This window comes from Anthonomus grandis, chromosome 9, assembly GCF_022605725.1.
Source record: "Anthonomus grandis grandis chromosome 9, icAntGran1.3, whole genome shotgun sequence".
NCBI classification, from domain to species: Eukaryota; Metazoa; Arthropoda; class Insecta; order Coleoptera; family Curculionidae; genus Anthonomus; species Anthonomus grandis.
Genome location: NC_065554.1, coordinates 30463956 through 30481918, shown reverse-complemented (window position 1 = coordinate 30481918; position 17963 = coordinate 30463956). Strand labels below are relative to the sequence as shown.

The 17963-nt window shown below is 30.6% G+C and overlaps 1 protein-coding gene across 2 annotated transcripts in view; it reads left to right on the top strand.

The window, feature by feature from the left end:
• The window catches only part of LOC126740392 (patched domain-containing protein 3), a 48950-nt gene extending 31300 nt beyond the window's left edge, over nt 1–17650 (top strand). For both annotated transcript variants that reach the window (XM_050446385.1, XM_050446386.1), the window contains exons 9-14: nt 1220–1339; nt 1397–1583; nt 9100–9316; nt 9378–9590; nt 9645–9972; nt 15023–17650. In XM_050446385.1, coding sequence (XP_050302342.1) covers nt 1220–1339; nt 1397–1583; nt 9100–9316; nt 9378–9590; nt 9645–9972; nt 15023–15684 — 1727 coding nt within the window. In that variant the 3' untranslated portion in view covers nt 15685–17650. The remainder of the gene's footprint in view (nt 1–1219; nt 1340–1396; nt 1584–9099; nt 9317–9377; nt 9591–9644; nt 9973–15022) is intronic.
• The last annotated feature ends 313 nt before the right edge of the window (nt 17651–17963 follow it).

The following is a 17963-nucleotide window of genomic DNA, read 5'->3' as shown; positions in this document are numbered from 1 at the left end:
ACAGTGACTTGGCTTAATTGATGTACATTTTTTCAAATTATATCAGTGCAAACAAAATTAAGTAAATTACAGGGAGTGTCCATCTATGTGTCAAAATTTGAATAAAAAAATCCGGGAACCAGCTTAAATAAAGGCTTAAAAATTGGACAACTGAATGATAAATAGTACAAAATTATAATAGAATTATATACTATTATGTTTTTAGTATAATTTTATTTTATATAAAACTGTTTAAACGACGCTACAGGTGACATAACGCGACCTTGAGATCTCTTGCCCCACATTACTTACTCTTCCTGCCGTACACATTTCATTTCGACGTACTACTTTCTTATATGGCGTCGAATAATTTCATTTATATAAGGCGTTCGCTGAAATAACTATCGGGTTTTCTTATTTCTTACATAAGATCGTTAAGATTGGCCTGGTTTTACCGACAACATTTTTTTACCGATTTGATAATTTAGGTATATACGTTCATTTGAACGTTATTTCGGTTAATGTACATCTACGTATGTAGGTACGTACCGCTGGTGGAAAATCCTGCACGTTGATAGTGAAAGTCCCGCTGCCGATCACTGACCGAGTAACTTACTTATGTAAATTATATTGTAAAAATATTTGATTAATAAATTACAAATAAATTTATTGAATAATACAATATTTTTTTTAACTTTCTTTTTAAATATCAGAAGAACTAACAACTTTTCGAAAAAATGTTATAGGACTTTTTTGTTGCAAATGACTTATATAATCACCTCTTAAAGTTTGGCAGTTTTTATAGTAGACACCCTGTATACATATACAGCGTACGCAAGCCCTACATCAATAACCTCAATATTCCACTCTAACATTGCACTACAGCACCCTTTATAAATAAATATTACGTAACATTCCAGCCTAAACTTCAGCGCCACTTTTCGCTATAAAATTCGGTACATTAAATAGTTCGTTATGAATAGAGACGGGTGCCGAATCGTATGGTGGAATGTGTAACTGCGTCCCAGAATTTTTAACGTAATTTTTCACACAATACTTTGGCGAAAGCACAGTGGCAGGGTAAATATTTTGAAAAAAATACCAAATTAGGTGTTCAATTTTTTGACAAGAACTTTTGGTATTCCAGTTAGAGTCCTTAACTCTTATAGTTGGAATAAGTTAGATTATACTAAAAATAGGTACAGTTTTCTTTTAAAAAAAATATTACATTTTATTCCAGAGGACAGATGTTGGCTCTACAGAGCGTTCTGCAGTGGCGGAGTGAACCCCGACGACGTAGACAACCCAAAAGATAATAAAGAGCATGGAGTTATGGTATTCTTTAGAGATTATTTCTCCGGTAAGAGACTTGACCCTATCAAATAACTGTTTCATCAAATTTTTCTTAAATTTTTAGCGTTCTTAAGTAACGGCTTCGTGAAAGTCTTGGTGATTCTGATATTCGGCCTCTATTTGGTGGGAGCCGGTTACGGGATCACCAAAATCGAAGAGGGATTAGAACGGAGGAAAGTTGCCAAAAATGGGTCGTATGCCATCGAGTTCTTCGATCGGGAGGACGATTATTATCGAGAGTTTCCTTATAGGTAAGAATTTGATTCATAGAGTTTTCCCAATCAATTCCAATCTAAAGTTTCATTGGAGGTTCTGATACACAGGCAAGAATTTTCAAAAAATGTGATAGCAGTGTAGTTTCAGCACCTTTACATACGTAAACGTACATACATAGATAGCAATTTCAATTATTTTAGTATATATTTTATTTATCAAGAAAAAAACCAGTTACTTAAAATGATGATATAGAACAACTTAAGAAAATATCATCAGGATTTTTTCCTAAGTACGTATGTACCTGTGCCCATTTTATTTATTTATTTTTTTTAAATTATAATAGTAATAATGAGTTTCGAAAATTCGCTTCCCTAATAGATATATAGAATATCTAATATATTACTTAATCATCAACCGGCTATGGTTGGTAACCGACTATATTTTGACTAAATTATTCGATTTGGAGTTAGGGATTACTATAACCTAAAAACTTCCAGGCATTCTAGGATAATTTTCCATTTTTTTTTTTCTAAGAGCAATCGAGTACGTTAACACTGGAAAGGCTCTGAAGATTTTAATGGTGAATGAACAAACGATATCTTCCAGACACTCTAGGACTAATTCCTCAATTTTTTCCCAGAAAATTAAAAAGCTGTTTCCTTTCAAATCCCTCATAGACACAATTGGTAAATTGAAATGAAGTATCCTTGACCATATACGGCTGATAAATATACCAATAGTTTCAATTGAAAAACTGTATTTTTAAACCTAGATAATGAAAAGAAATTGAAATTTTGTCAACACTTATTGACTTATCTCAAAAAAACTAATTTCTACTTATTTGCGATAAAAAATGGCACTACTACTACTACTACAATTTCAATACGCCTTACTTTTGAGAAATAAAATAGGGTTCCTTCATGTTTTACTCGAAAACATTAAAATTATATCTCTTACAGTACCGAGATAAAAAAAATTGAGTTTGGGGTTTATATTTATTTTACGCCGATAAAGTTGGGTCAAAAGGTACGGAAAATTATTTAAAAAAATATTCGACAGGGTTAAGGGAGGGATTTAGGGAGTACACAATTGTGTGCCTAAGGAGCCAACATTAGAAACGCATAATTATCAAACAAAATTTATTACTTTGTATAGAATTAAATAAAACAGTTTTTATCTTTGGTTAAACAAAGAAAAACATTACATTTTAGGCAAAGTATCCTCATCCCTTAGATGGTCCAAATCAATAATTTCCTTACATCTTCCTGTAACAAAGAATTAATTGTATCCAACTTAATTAAAACCAAACCACGTTAACTCCCATGGCTCACAATTATGATATACATAACAAAACCATTCTTGGAATCAACAATTTTAAAGATATTTTCAATCTCTAAAAACAATACACCTAATTGAAGTTTATTATACCTATTTAATAGAAGTGAAGTATAGCGGGTTAAGGACAGAAATCAAACCTCAAGATTTGAAATTAGCCGACGTTTCGATGTTTATTTAGGTCTTTTTCAAGGCTGAAAAAGATACAATTGGTACAAAATGGTGAAAGCAATAGTTAAGAAACTACCCAAACAAAAACACGAATAAACGGAGACCAAAGCATAAAAGCTAAAATTAAGACGACTTACCAAATTTACATTAGAGGTTTACGTAACAATTAAAACCTAATAACATCTCCATCATACATACACCACAGATACAATTGTTATACATTAAAATACGCAGCACAACCATTAAGTAAAACCAAAAAAAAAACACACAGTATAAATAAAATAAAATTGGCTTATATCACAGATTGATTCACAATAAATAAGTAGTACGTATAGTAATTATAGTAAATAATAGCACCTTCTAAGTCAATGTTTAGTAGTAACTGTACGCAGAATTTGTTGTTATAAAGATGTTTGTTGCTATTGAGAGACGTTAATTTTTGTACCATGCATACCTATTTAATATTAAGCACTCCTTTTTTCCCCTAAATTCTGTAAGTATATAATAACTGCACGAGCTATTGTTGAAAATAATCTGAAACTCAGGTTACGACAAGAATGCACTCCCGGCAAAATAAACGATTTGCGCGTGCACACCTATAAAATGCACTATTCACAATCATGTCGCACGGTTCTCTACTAGATTAAACATTTTTTGATCCTTATAACACTAGTAAATAAGGAAGTCACAATTGTGACATCGGGTAGCGTAAGGGTTAAGAGAAAAGTATAGTTTGGAAAATTATTAATTTTTTTTTACCTATAATTTTCTTAAAAAGCATTTTTCTCTTAGGCAATAATATTTTGCAAAAAAACCGTTTTTCATTAACCTTATTCTTAACCCGCCACCCACCCCACACAGCTTACCAGTAAGAAATTGTTTTCAAAAATCATTGTTTTCCAAAATAATACGCATTAATAGCAGCTGGATTTGTCGTATAATATTTAATCTAATAACATAGTTTATTTATTTAAATTTGATATAATTATATATATGTATATTTATAAATATTTAATACAAAAACAGTGATTTTTCACAAGAATTTCTTACTGGGCAAATGTTTGGGATGGGTGGGGGGGTCACGGCTTGTGCTAATGAAACACAATATTTTTGCAGAAAATATTTATACAATATTCATTTTAATAACACTGTTTAATTTGATGTTATTTTATATATAAGTATTTAGTATAAAAACAGGGCTATTAGATCGGATAATATGGAAGAAAAACAGCGATTTTTAAGAAGAATTTTATCAAATATTTGAGGTGTAGTAATCGAGTTTTAAAACTAGATATTTATGTAAATCCCGTGTCAATTTTCTAAATTTTCTCCATTTTGTAAACAGAATAGTATACGTATATTTTAAAGTTTATTAAATATATCATGACGGTATACAGTTGATAAATATACTAAAACCAAAAATTTACTAAAAAATCATTGAATAAATTTATATTTAACGATAATAACATCTGGAAAACATAAGAAAGAAAATACCTGGAATTAACAATTAATTCTATTTTAACACAAAAAATGGCAAAGAAATTCAAAAAGTGACAGTTTTCAAACAATTTTTCCATTTTTCAAAAAATAAATTAATTTGCAAGAAAGTGAAAACGATTTATTTATTTATTATTTTTTCCACATAATTCGTTTTTTTTTTTCAAATGGTATTTTCCTTTTTTTGAAAATCCAGACATATATATAATAATAATCTTTATTGAGCAAAAAGCTACATAGATAAAATGCTACAGAAAAAATTAATACATTATATGACAATTGTTATTCGTACTTCCATTCATTGCATTTCCAATGAACAACAATCGGTGGTATTAATTGTTTCGTGACGGGTGAAGGTGGTTCAAGCAAGTTGCGACATATGTTTCTAGGTCGGGTTTTTATGATGACTCAAACGAACAAGGCATCTCGGTAATATGAGTAAAGAATTACGATAACCTAAAAACTTCCAGGCATTCTGGGGTAACTTTCCATTTTTTTTTCCATGAACAATTGAGTACGTTAACACTCGAAAGAAGATTTTGACGGTGAATGAAGAAACAATCAACAATTTTTTCCCAGGAAATTAAACAGTTGTTTTCTTTCAAATCCCTTATAGACACAATAATTGGTTAATTCAAGTGCCTGGAAAAGCTACCAGATGTTCACAGTAGAAGAAGTTTTTTTTGTAACTTCCAGGCACTAGAGGTAATTTTTCAATTATCTGCAGACAGTTGAAGGATTTGTAATTCTAACTACCTGGAAGGGATGACTAACTACTCAACTTTCTGGAAAAACACGAAAAATTGAAGAATTCTTTGACAGATTAATGTCAGTGGATAATTTGGGCAGTTCAGGAGTAATTTTTTTATTATCTTTTATATAGTTGAACAGAAATCGAATAATGTGTCTAGGAAAAAATGGGAGATTTTGCAATTTCTTGGGGGGTATTTGACAGTAAGGAAATAAATGATAACTTCCAGGCACTCCTGAAAAGTGGAAAAGGGGTTCTAGTTTAATTGTTTCCGATTTTCTTGAAAATGACAATTTTATTCTAAAAATAATTGATTAAAATGGGATAATGTTATTAATTTCTTAAATTGACCTTTTAAAATAAGTGACATTTTCTATTTTTTTAATAAAAAATCAAAGTTTTCCTTAAAGGATTTAAACTTTTGAGTTTTAAAAATTGAAATTTTAATTTAATACATTTTAATTTTTCGCATGGGCAATGGTCTATTTTAATTATTTTTAATTAGTAATTTTTGGAAAATGAACAGTTGTAGAATTATTTTTTTATCTTTTTTGACTATTTTTGCACAGAAAATTGTGTCACTTTTACTTTAAATAAATTTCCAAAATTAAATTTTACTTAAATAATTTCATTTCTTACTTGGAATTTTTTTTTTAAATATATTTATCGGTGTCTCAAATCGACCTTTTTAAATAAATTATTTGCTTTATTATCTGAAAAATTATATTTTTCACTTATTGTTAAATTTTAATTTTTTGAAAAATAGAAATTATTCGATTTTTTGAGTTTCATAAACTGAAATTAAAAAAAAAATTATTTTTTAGTGTTTTTAGATAGATAGATTTTTAGATATTTTTTTTCCAACTTCCAGCATTATTTTCAAAAGTTCTTGCAAAAGGTACTCAATAATTTTAATTGAACAATTTTAGTACCAATTTTCAAAATCCCAACTTTTACGGTTTTTGAGTAATGAGCATTTTAATATGAATTTCGTAAAAAAATAACTTTAAAAAACGATATAACTTCTTGCACATGCTGAAATAGGTGTCCAATCATTTTAATTCAGCAATTTTAATACGAATTTTCAAAATCCTAAATTTCTTGGTTTTTAAGGTACAAACATTTTGATATAGATTTTTCCAAATTCTTTTTTTTTTATTTTTTTTACACTTTTCTGTATTTTTTTTTTTTTTTTTGAATCAGGTGTTTAATCATTTCGATTGAGAACATGCCATTTCAATTACGACGTTTACGATTGTTTACGACGTCCAACAGCCTATTTCCAGCAACATGACAGACATCACAAAGAATCTGTTTGGAGATGCCATCTTCACCCCCGCCTACATTTTTTAGATTATTAACGACTTGTCTCAATTTAGCCATTGATATTGGTTCAAAATTCTGGAGAATATTAGTTGAGGTTGGACTTCTTGGGGCATTACTAACTATATTTTGAATAATCTCACTGATACTATTTATAAAAAAATGATTAAATTGATGTGCTATTGCTGCCACGTCAGTCTCATTCTTTGTTCCAAAGACAATTTCGCTCTGTATTGCTTCAGTTTTACCCGGCAGAAGGGTCTTCAGATTTTTCCATAGCTCCCTTGGTTTTTTTCGATTTTCATCTATGGTTGCAGCAAAATAATTGTCTTTCTCATTTCTAATTTTACTCACGATAGCATTTCGTCTTGATTTATACTCTGCCCATATATCTTCATTTTTATGTAAAATGGCTCTTTTATACAGACTATCCCTCTCACGCATTAGATTTTTAATTTTCGAGTTAATCCACTTCTTATCTTGATATTTTTGTTCTGTGACAGCTGGGATCATGGGACACATTTCGTTGAGGCTTGATGTAATAGAGAAGATAGAGGCTTCTGCTTTTAAATTAACATCTGAAATGCTGGTGTTCCAAGGTGTACTAATAATATCATGTTGCAATTGATCTGAGTTATAATGTTTAGTAGATCTTTTCAAAGTAGTTATATTAGGAGTCACTATATTTTGATCATCAACATTAATCGAGATAATGGAATGGTCACTGATTTTCGGTGTTAAATGAACTTCAAGAGGTAAATTTTTATCGTTAGTTACTACATAATCAATAAGCGTCTGGCTCGTAGGTACTATTCTTGTAGGCGATTTTACAATTTGTGTAAATCCACTGGAAAATATTACATCCTTTATTTTGTCAACATAAAATAAGTTATTAAGTAAATCCAGATTAAAATCTCCCAAAATAATAATAGTGCCATTAGAATCGCTTACCTCGTCTAGGTAGTTTTCAAAAAACTCAATAAAGGCAGCATCCTGTCTTTGTGGAGCATGGTACAATACAGAACACAAATACTTTATACCAGATGAGGACAGTTCCAAGGACAACAACCAAACAAAATTTTCAACACATTGCACATTTTTTAACTTATATCGAAGATCATTTCTTACTAAAGCAATTACTCCTCCAGTTCTATTATTGTCTGTCGCACACTTTTCTAGTTTGTACCCCTGTTTCTCCCAACCCAACCCAATTGCCTGAAATAGCAAATCAGTTTCGTAAAGTGTCTAAAAAAAAAAATGAGAATTGTGCCATTTTTGGGGGCATATTTGACAGTGGGAAAATTGACGATAATTTTCAGGCACTCCTGGACTAATTTCTTATTTTGTTCCAATAAATTCAAGAGTTTTTCTTCCAGTTATCGAAATTTCGGAATAAGTTCTGATGATAGGTCATTTTGTACAAAACGTTGGGAAAAAAATATATTATTGTAGGGTGAAATGTTCACTTTTTTGAATTTTTTTAGAGGAAATTTATTTTCTGGAAAATTTGATTAAAATAGGAAAATGTTAATTAATTTCTTAAATTGACCTTTTAAAATAAGTGACATTTTCTATTTTTTTATTAAAAAAATCAAAGTTTACCTTAAAGGATTTAAACTTTTGAGTTTTATAAATTGAAATTTTAATTTAATTTTGGTTTTTGACATGGACAATTTTTCAAAGAAAAATCACCTTTTTTTATAAAAAAATATTTTTTAAGCACTTTTTGTACATTTCTCAAAAAATACTGAAATAGGTGTTCAATCGGCTTAATTGAAGAGTTCTAGTACAAATTTTCAAAACCATAACTTTCTTATTTTTTGAGTTATAAGAATCTTAATATGAATTTGTCTATAAAATCACGTTACAAAAAAATTACAACTTTTAGTACATTTTTTTACAAATGCTGATACGGACATATATACATTGAGGAACTTTAGTCCAAATTTTAAAAATTTCGAACTTTTTGGTTTTTGAGTCATGACTATTTTGATATTAAACGAAGTTTTATAAAAAAAAATCACTTCTCTAAAAAAAAATAACTTTTTCAACTTCCTGCACATATTTCAAAAAATCAATTTAATTCAGCAATTTTAGTACAATTTTTTATAATTCCAACTTTCTGGATTTTAGAGTTATTAGCATTTTGACATTAAACAAATTTTTATAAAAAAAATCATTAAAAAAAAATTTACAAATTTTAGTACATTCTTCAACAAATTCTGAATTAGATATCCAATCGTTTCAATTAACCAAGTCTAGTACAAATTTTCTTGATTCATCAGTTACTAACATCTCTAGATCTCTAAGTATTTTTACTCAACTTTTAAAGATAATTTATTTCCAAGAGTGTCCATTTCATAGTCTAAATACCTGAGGCACAGCTTTATTAACAACATCTCGGTGTTTAAACATTAACTTTATTTGACTCTGATATATTATGAAAAACTCACTGTAAAATGTCCATTTCCTAGGGTACAAGTGATCGTGGCAGGTGAATACGACTATTCGGACCCAAAAGTTCAACAAGAAGTAGAGAAACTGACTCAAACTTTCGAAAACACCTCATACATCACGAACATTTACACCGAATCGTGGTTAAGAGACTTCTTAAAATACGTGGAAAGAAACTCTGAAGATTTCAATACCCCGATCAACACTACAAAAGGTTTTATGGATGCCCTAGAAGAAGTGAGTCAAGTCAAACATTAAAAGTTTACGCGAAAAAGTTTTATCAACCTTTTTTTAACAGCGTGAATGGCTTAATCCATCGAGCTCCTACTCACTGGACGTCAAGTTCGATGAGAAACACGAAAAAATCATCGCGATGCGGTTCCTCATTCAAGCGGTCAATATCTCTGGAACAGAACACGAAAAGGAAATGGTCAGGGCACTCAGGAAGATTTGCGAAGATTCACCCCTCAATGCCACAGTGTTTCATCCATATTTTGTATTTTTTGACCAGGTAAGTTCCATTGTAGGTTTTGCCAATCAGGAAATTGCAATTTACATTTTCCAGTTTGAACTAGTGCGTCCGTTAACGATCCAGAACATAGTCATAGGTGGTGCGATCATGATGATCGTGTCATTCATATTCATCCCGAACGTTTTCTGTGCCTTTTGGGTGGCCTTTAGTATCGTGTCCATCGAAGCCGGTGTAGTGGGTTACATGGCCCTATGGAAAGTCAACCTGGACTCGATTTCCATGATTAATCTGATCATGTGTATCGGGTTCAGTGTGGACTTTACGGCCCATATTTGTTACGCCTACATGTCCTCTCCGAAGAAGACCTCCAAAGGGAAGATGAGGGAGGCGCTGTATGCTTTGGGATTGCCTATTTTCCAAGGTAAGTTTTAATGGCCGTGAGAAATTTAAGATAAGAGAAACTTCTCATAAAATCAAGTTCTCTCAACATTTTGCTAACCTAACCTCCGAGGGTCTGATCCTAGATCCCAACATTTAGACTTTTATTTAAGTGTTGATAGACTGAAATACTGATCATGGATTTCCGAGGATTTTTTTGAGTGAAAACTGGAGGTTTTGAAAGTAAAAATTCATGAGCTGATTAAAAGCCACTGTACGAGGATTGCTTACAATTGCTGACAAAAGTTTGGAAAAATTCGAGGACCATTTCAAACAATTTCACATATGAAAGGTTTAATTTTCTCTTTCTTAAGACAGTCGATCGATCCATTTATCATGCAGGTGTGAGTTGGTGAAAACCTTGTCAGGAATAAAAAAATACGAATTTTGGAAAGGCCATAACCAAATTTGAATTAGACTTTTCAAAACCGTTGCAGAATAATTAATTAAAGTTTGGAGAGGCTTTACGAATCAGATTAACATGACGAAAAAAAAATCACGAAATTAATAAAGGTAGATAGAAAACTGGTGAAAAGCTTGATAGTTAATAGACAAATAAAATTGTTGCTAATTTAATTTATTTGTCACAATTTCACTTCTCCAAGATTTAAATATTTATAGCAAAAATAAGTTTTTTTTTTCCTAGAGCACTTAGTCCCTCCAAGAATCCTTCTATATATTCCGCAGGAAGAACTCAATGTATAGAAGTACCCGAAAGAGTAAATTTACACTTCCAGGCATCCTGCTTTTCCTGAGAAGTCCCTTAAAGGATTCTAAGTAATATATATCTTTTTTAAGGCACTCTGTACTCCTCCGAAAGCTCTTAACGTTTTCTGAATCAGAATTCTTATGAAAATTTCATAAACAAATTGCAAAGTGTTTATAATCTAAGAACGAAGAGAGTCAGAATTATGAAACTTTGTACAATGATTTTCCATTTAATTTCATTAGACATCAATTTCAGGATTTTTCTACGACCATATATGGGAAGCTGAAACATTAAAATTCTAAGGGTGGCTAATTTGTTTTTCTAAAAGTGTCTATAACTCAAGAACCAAAAGAGTCAGAATCATGAAATTTTGTACAATGATTCTCTATTTAATTTAATTAAACACCTATTTCTGGATTTTTCTACAACATGTATAGGAAGTTAAAAAATTAAAATTCTAAGGGTGGCTAATTTTTTTTTCTAAAAGTGTCTATAACTCAAGAACCAAGAGAGTCAGACTCATGAAACTTTGTACAGAGATTTTCCATTTAATTTTATTAGACACCTATTTCAGGATTTTTCTACAACATGTATAGGAAGTTAAAAAATTAAAATTCTAAGGGTGGCTAATTTTTTTTTCTAAAAGTGTCTATAACTCAAGAACCAAGAAAGTCAGAATCATAAAACTTTGTACAGGGATTCTCCATTTAATTTCATTAGACACCTATTTCAGGATTTTTCTACAACATGTATAGGAAGTTAAAACATTAAAATTCTAAGGGTGGCTAATTTTTTTTTCTAAAAGTGTCTATAACTCAAGAATCAAGAGAGTCAGAATCATGAAACTTTGTACAGGGATTCTCCATTTAATTTTATTAGACACCTATTTCAGGATTTTTCTACAACATGTATAGGAAGTTAAAAAATTAAAATTCTATGGGTGGCTAATTTTTTTTTCTAAAAGTGTCTATAACTCAAGAACCAAGAGAGTCGGAATCATGAAACTTGGTACATGGATTCTCCATTTAATTTTATTGGTCACCTATTTCAGAACTTTTTTACAACATGTATAGGAAGTTAAAAAATTAAAATTCTAAGGGTGGCTAATTTTTTTTTCTAAAAGTGTCTATAACTCAAGAATCAAGAGAGTCAGAATCATGAAACTTTGTACAGGGATTCTCCATTTAATTTTATTAAACACCTATTTCAGGATTTTTCTACAACATGTATAGGAAGTTAAAAAATTAAAATTCTAAGGATGGCTAATTTTTTTTTCTAAAAGTGTCTATAACTCAAGAACCAAGAGAGTCAGAATCATGAAACTTTGTACAGGGATTCTCCATTTAATTTTATTAAACACCTATTTCAGGATTTTTCTACAACATGTATAGGAAGTTAAAAAATTAAAATTCTAAGGGTGGCTAATTTTTTTTTCTAAAAGTGTCTATAACTCAAGAACTAAGAGAGTCAGACTCATGAAACTTTGTACAGGGATTCTCCATTTAATTTTATTAGACACCTATTTCAGGATTTTTCTACAACATGTATAGGAAGTTAAAAAATTAAAATTCTATGGGTGGCTAATTTGTTTTTCTAAAAGTGTCTATAACTCAAGAACCAAAAGAGTCAGAATCATGAAATTTTGTACAATGATTCTCTATTTAATTTAATTAAACACCTATTTCTGGATTTTTCTACAACATGTATAGGAAGTTAAAAAATTAAAATTCTAAGGGTGGCTAATTTTTTTTTCTAAAAGTGTCTATAACTCAAGAACCAAGAGAGTCAGACTCATGAAACTTTGTACAGAGATTTTCCATTTAATTTTATTAGACACCTATTTCAGGATTTTTCTACAACATGTATAGGAAGTTAAAAAATTAAAATTCTAAGGGTGGCTAATTTTTTTTTCTAAAAGTGTCTATAACTCAAGAACCAAGAAAGTCAGAATCATAAAACTTTGTACAGGGATTCTCCATTTAATTTCATTAGACACCTATTTCAGGATTTTTCTACAACATGTATAGGAAGTTAAAACATTAAAATTCTAAGGGTGGCTAATTTTTTTTTCTAAAAGTGTCTATAACTCAAGAATCAAGAGAGTCAGAATCATGAAACTTTGTACAGGGATTCTCCATTTAATTTTATTAGACACCTATTTCAGGATTTTTCTACAACATGTATAGGAAGTTAAAAAATTAAAATTCTATGGGTGGCTAATTTTTTTTTCTAAAAGTGTCTATAACTCAAGAACCAAGAGAGTCGGAATCATGAAACTTGGTACATGGATTCTCCATTTAATTTTATTGGTCACCTATTTCAGAACTTTTTTACAACATGTATAGGAAGTTAAAAAATTAAAATTCTAAGGGTGGCTAATTTTTTTTTCTAAAAGTGTCTATAACTCAAGAATCAAGAGAGTCAGAATCATGAAACTTTGTACAGGGATTCTCCATTTAATTTTATTAGACACCTATTTCAGGATTTTTCTACAACATGTATAGGAAGTTAAAAAATTAAAATTCTAAGGATGGCTAATTTTTTTTTCTAAAAGTGTCTATAACTCAAGAACCAAGAGAGTCAGAATCATGAAACTTTGTACAGGGATTCTCCATTTAATTTTATTAAACACCTATTTCAGGATTTTTCTACAACATGTATAGGAAGTTAAAAAATTAAAATTCTAAGGGTGGCTAATTTTTTTTTCTAAAAGTGTCTATAACTCAAGAACTAAGAGAGTCAGACTCATGAAACTTTGTACAGGGATTCTCCATTTAATTTCATTAAACACCTATTTCAGGATTTTTCTACAACATGTATAGGAAGTTAAAAAATTAAAATTCTAAGGGTGGCTAATTTTTTTTTCTAAAAGTGTCTATAACTCAAGAACCAAGAGAGTCAGAATCATAAAACTTTGTACAGGGATTCTCTATTTAATTTTATTAGACACCTATTTCAGAACTTTTTTACAACATGTATAGGAAGTTAAAAAATTAAAATTCTAAGGGTGGCTAATTTTTTTTTCTAAAAGTGTCTATAACTCAAGAATCAAGAGAGTCAGAATCATGAAACTTTGTACAGGGATTCTCCATTTAATTTTATTAAACACCTATTTCAGGATTTTTCTACAACATGTATAGAAAATTAAAAAATTAAAATTCTAAGGGTGGCTAATTTTTTTTTCTAAAAGTGTCTATAACTCAAGAACCAAAAGAGTCAGAATCATAAAACTTTGTACAGGGATTCTCCATTTAATTTCATTAAACACTTATTTCAGGATTTTTTTACAACATGTATAGGAAATTAAAAAATACAAATTTTAAGGGTGGCTAATTTTTTTTCTGAAAAAGTTACAAAGTGTCTATAACTCAAGAACCAAGATAGTTAGAATCATGTAATTTTGTACAGGGATTCTCTATTTAATTTCATTAGACACCTATTTTAGGATTTTCCTGCAAAATGTACAGAAAGTTAAAAAAACAACAAGCCAGTAAAACCTGGAAGAGTAAATCTAACTGCTTCTGGAACAGCTACGAAGCCACTTACATCCAGTTTCCTTAACTCCAATTCTCTTAAGACAACATCAAATTTATTATGAGTGTCAATGTCAGTGTGAATCCTTCTAATTCTAATGATGGGCTATTGTTAACACAATTAATATGTGTATTGATTGACCCTTAAACCACTGATTTTTTACGAATATTTTGACCTAAATTGGACCCCGATAAATGTGTTTTTGGATCTTAGAACCATTATCAATATTAAGATCTTTAGCGAAACCTAGTAAAAAAAATAAGAGAACTTTGGGGACATTTTCCACCAGATACTTATTTACATGAAAATACGCTTAATTTACCATGTAAGGATAAATTTTAATACACTGTAGGTATACATTGTCAGTGTTGATGCAATAATTCAACTAAAACATGTCTTGTTGAAAAATCATTTGTAATAACTTGCGAATTAATTAATAAAGAAATAATAAATTTTCCACGAGTTGTCCATTTAAACCAAAACTCACTTTTGCTTGCTAATAACGACTTGCCCTATATAGGGAGATGATGCAGAATGTTTTTAGACCTTGGTTCCCTTATAGACCTTTAGGCTTGAAAGTTTCAAGCTGATCGAGAAGTTCGAAGTCAAGTCAATCAAATTTCACCTGTTTATAGTATGAAACCTTATGTATTACGACTGAGATAACTGTCTAAAATCACAGGACAACCTATTTTAATTCCCAGTATCTCATTTCCTGGGTGATGTGATTTCCTAGCTAGAAAATTTCGTAATAATATAGGTTGGAATTCAATGATTGTTACAATTCCAGGTTCCGTAAGCACCATCCTCGGTATGCTCGCCCTAATCCTCGCCAACAACTACATCTTCGCCGTCTTCTTCAAGATGATCTTCCTGGTGGTTTTCCTGGGAGCAATGCACGGACTGTTCCTGTTACCGGTGCTCCTCTCCCTCTTTGGACCGGGTTCCTGTAGTGGCTCCAACAGCGAGGAAGAAGAAGACGAAGACCCGAAATTGTCTCAGGTGCAAAAATCTCTGCCGCATCCCTACTGTATTCCCCGTTTCACTTTGAACGGGAATAACAGTCCGAAACCGCACGGGGAGTATTTGAGGAAACCGTATGGGGATATGAACGATAAGGACCTGGGGTTGGGTACGTCGGAGGAGAACTCGAGCGAATCCTCCACTCACTCCCGTAAGAAACCGGGAGTCGAGATGCAAACTGAGGCGGAGAAACGGTACAGGGAGGCGTGGAGGAGGGCTATGGACGTGGACAAGCAACGACCTCCTCAAATCGACATTTACGGCTCGGTGGAGTTTTATAGGAGGAAAAACGAGGAGTTCGAGCCTACCGAGTTTCATAGTTACCAGCGGAGGAGGATGTTTCCTGCTGACGACGATGAACTGGTGAGGTCTGGTTCGCACCACAATATTTTACATCCCAAGTATTTGAAAGAGTCGAGGTTTCCTTGAGGTTTATAATGAAATGTACAGGGTGAATTTATGTATGCGCTATATATAAGTTTGTATTCTTCAGGAGAGGTTCACTGTTCTTTACCCTCCGCTAGTCAATGGTTTGTTTTTAAAGTAATACTAAAGAGATTTATGCCTGGCCAGAGACTACAAAAATTCGTAGGCGTTTCAATTATTTAAATGCAAAAATTGCATTAAATGGAGAAATTAGGTGGCACTGCAAAGCCGCTGGACACACACAAGTCGTTATATTACAAATTTTTGAAATAGTACAGAATTATATTAACATTTTGTACAATTTGTCAACTACTTTTAAATTTTTTAATTTAAAATATATGGAATATATGGAAGAATTGTGTAGTGGTGCGTGGCCTTTTCAGTACAACTTTTTAAATGACTCAAACATTCGATCAATAAGTTGTACTGTTTAAGACTCGGTTTTTTATTAAAATTGTACTAAAAGTGCCCTTAGGCGTAGCTACAGGCCCCGCACCACTAAGCAATTTCTTAAGTGTTTATAGTTAATTCCAAAAATTGCATTAAATAAAGAAATTACGTGGCACTGCGAGGCCTCTAAACACCCACAAGGTTTTTTTAATACAAATTTTCTAAATAGTACAAAATCATATTAACATTTTGTACAATTTGTCACCTATTTTTAAATTGGAAATTGTACTTAAAATGCCCAGTAATTTCTAAAGAGTTTCTATTTAAATGCAAAAATTACTTTATATGGAAGAATTGTGTAGTGATGCAAATGTGTAATGATGCCTCTGACCATGCACAAGACGTTTTTAGATCAAACTTTTAATTAGTACCAACATTCTATTAGAAATTTGTACCGCTTATTTTGATTAAAAAATTGTACTCAAAACGCTCTTATGCACGGCTTAGGCCTCATATCACGAAGAAATTTCTAATGTGTTTTAATGTAAATACAAAATTTGCATTAATTTAAGAAATTTTTTAAATAGTACAAATATTCTATCAATAAATTGTACTGTTTATGACTCAGTTTTCTATTAAAATTGTACTAAAATCAATGTGTGTGCATCACTAAGCATCACTAAGCAATTTTCTAATGTATTTTATTGTAAATACAAAATGTTCGTTGGAATCACTAAGCAAGTTCTTTAATGTTTACATTCAAGTGCAAAAATTGTCTTTTAAATTGTACATTTTAAAAAGCAATATGTCGGTGGTACAGTCATAGATTTTGAAGAATTTAAAAGCATGTACCAAAAACCGTGACAAAAGTCGTTTTTAGTATGTACTAAAATATTACGCCCTTAAGATATTTTAAAATTGTTTCCATTTAAATATGAAAAAGTGTGATAATGGAAAAACGAACGATCTAAACATTATTTACCTATATAACCAAAAAATGATTTTTCTAAATTGTACTAAAAACCCCATTCGCAACACTTTTCAATTTTCGCTGTTTAAATAGATAGTGCGTCATTCGCAATATATTTTTAGTATAATTTTAAATGCAACCCATTGACTAGTTAAGGATTAAGAATGTTAATAATAGAACTTGATACAGTTTAAAAAGTTGTACTAAAGCCATTTCATGCTTGGTCAAATACAACGTTCCCTAGTAGTAAATTGTTCAAGACACCAAGTAGATTAACATTAAAAATGGGTCAAGTTTTAGTTTAAAAAATTATACTTTGTAAATATTTTTTCTACATACTTTTTTTCCTAAATAGGTTTTTACAAATACAAGGCTGGTATCTGTATATTAGAGAATGTTTTGTTTTTTAATATTATAACTATTTAGGTGCGATTTGCTCATTATACATTGATAGAAAACACTGAAAATATTTGTGAATGAATATTAGTTGTTGTTCTTTTACGTAGATAAAAGCAATAAGATGTATGTGATATTTATAGTGAAATGTTTAGGAGTAAGTTACGAAAGGATATTTTTTTATGACGAGGAAAAATAAACGAATAAACGATCGATTTTGTGGCTTTTTTTTCTTCCTGAATTTAATAAAAAATTCCACGGTTTTTAACGTTCATAAGGTGTAAATTAAAACAGTCAATGCACATAAAGTAGTCTAAAATTATTTATTTTACACGTGCACACGGTCAGCGAAAAATGCTAAAAAAAAATGTTTTGGGTTGTATGGGCAATAACTCGCATTCTAACACTTCGATTTTCGTGATTTTGATTCAAGGTTAATTCTGGGACTCTCTTAAATATTTCTATGAAGTTTCATTCAAATCCCTATAAGCATTAATTTTTTATTCATTTTTTTGTATGTAACGTC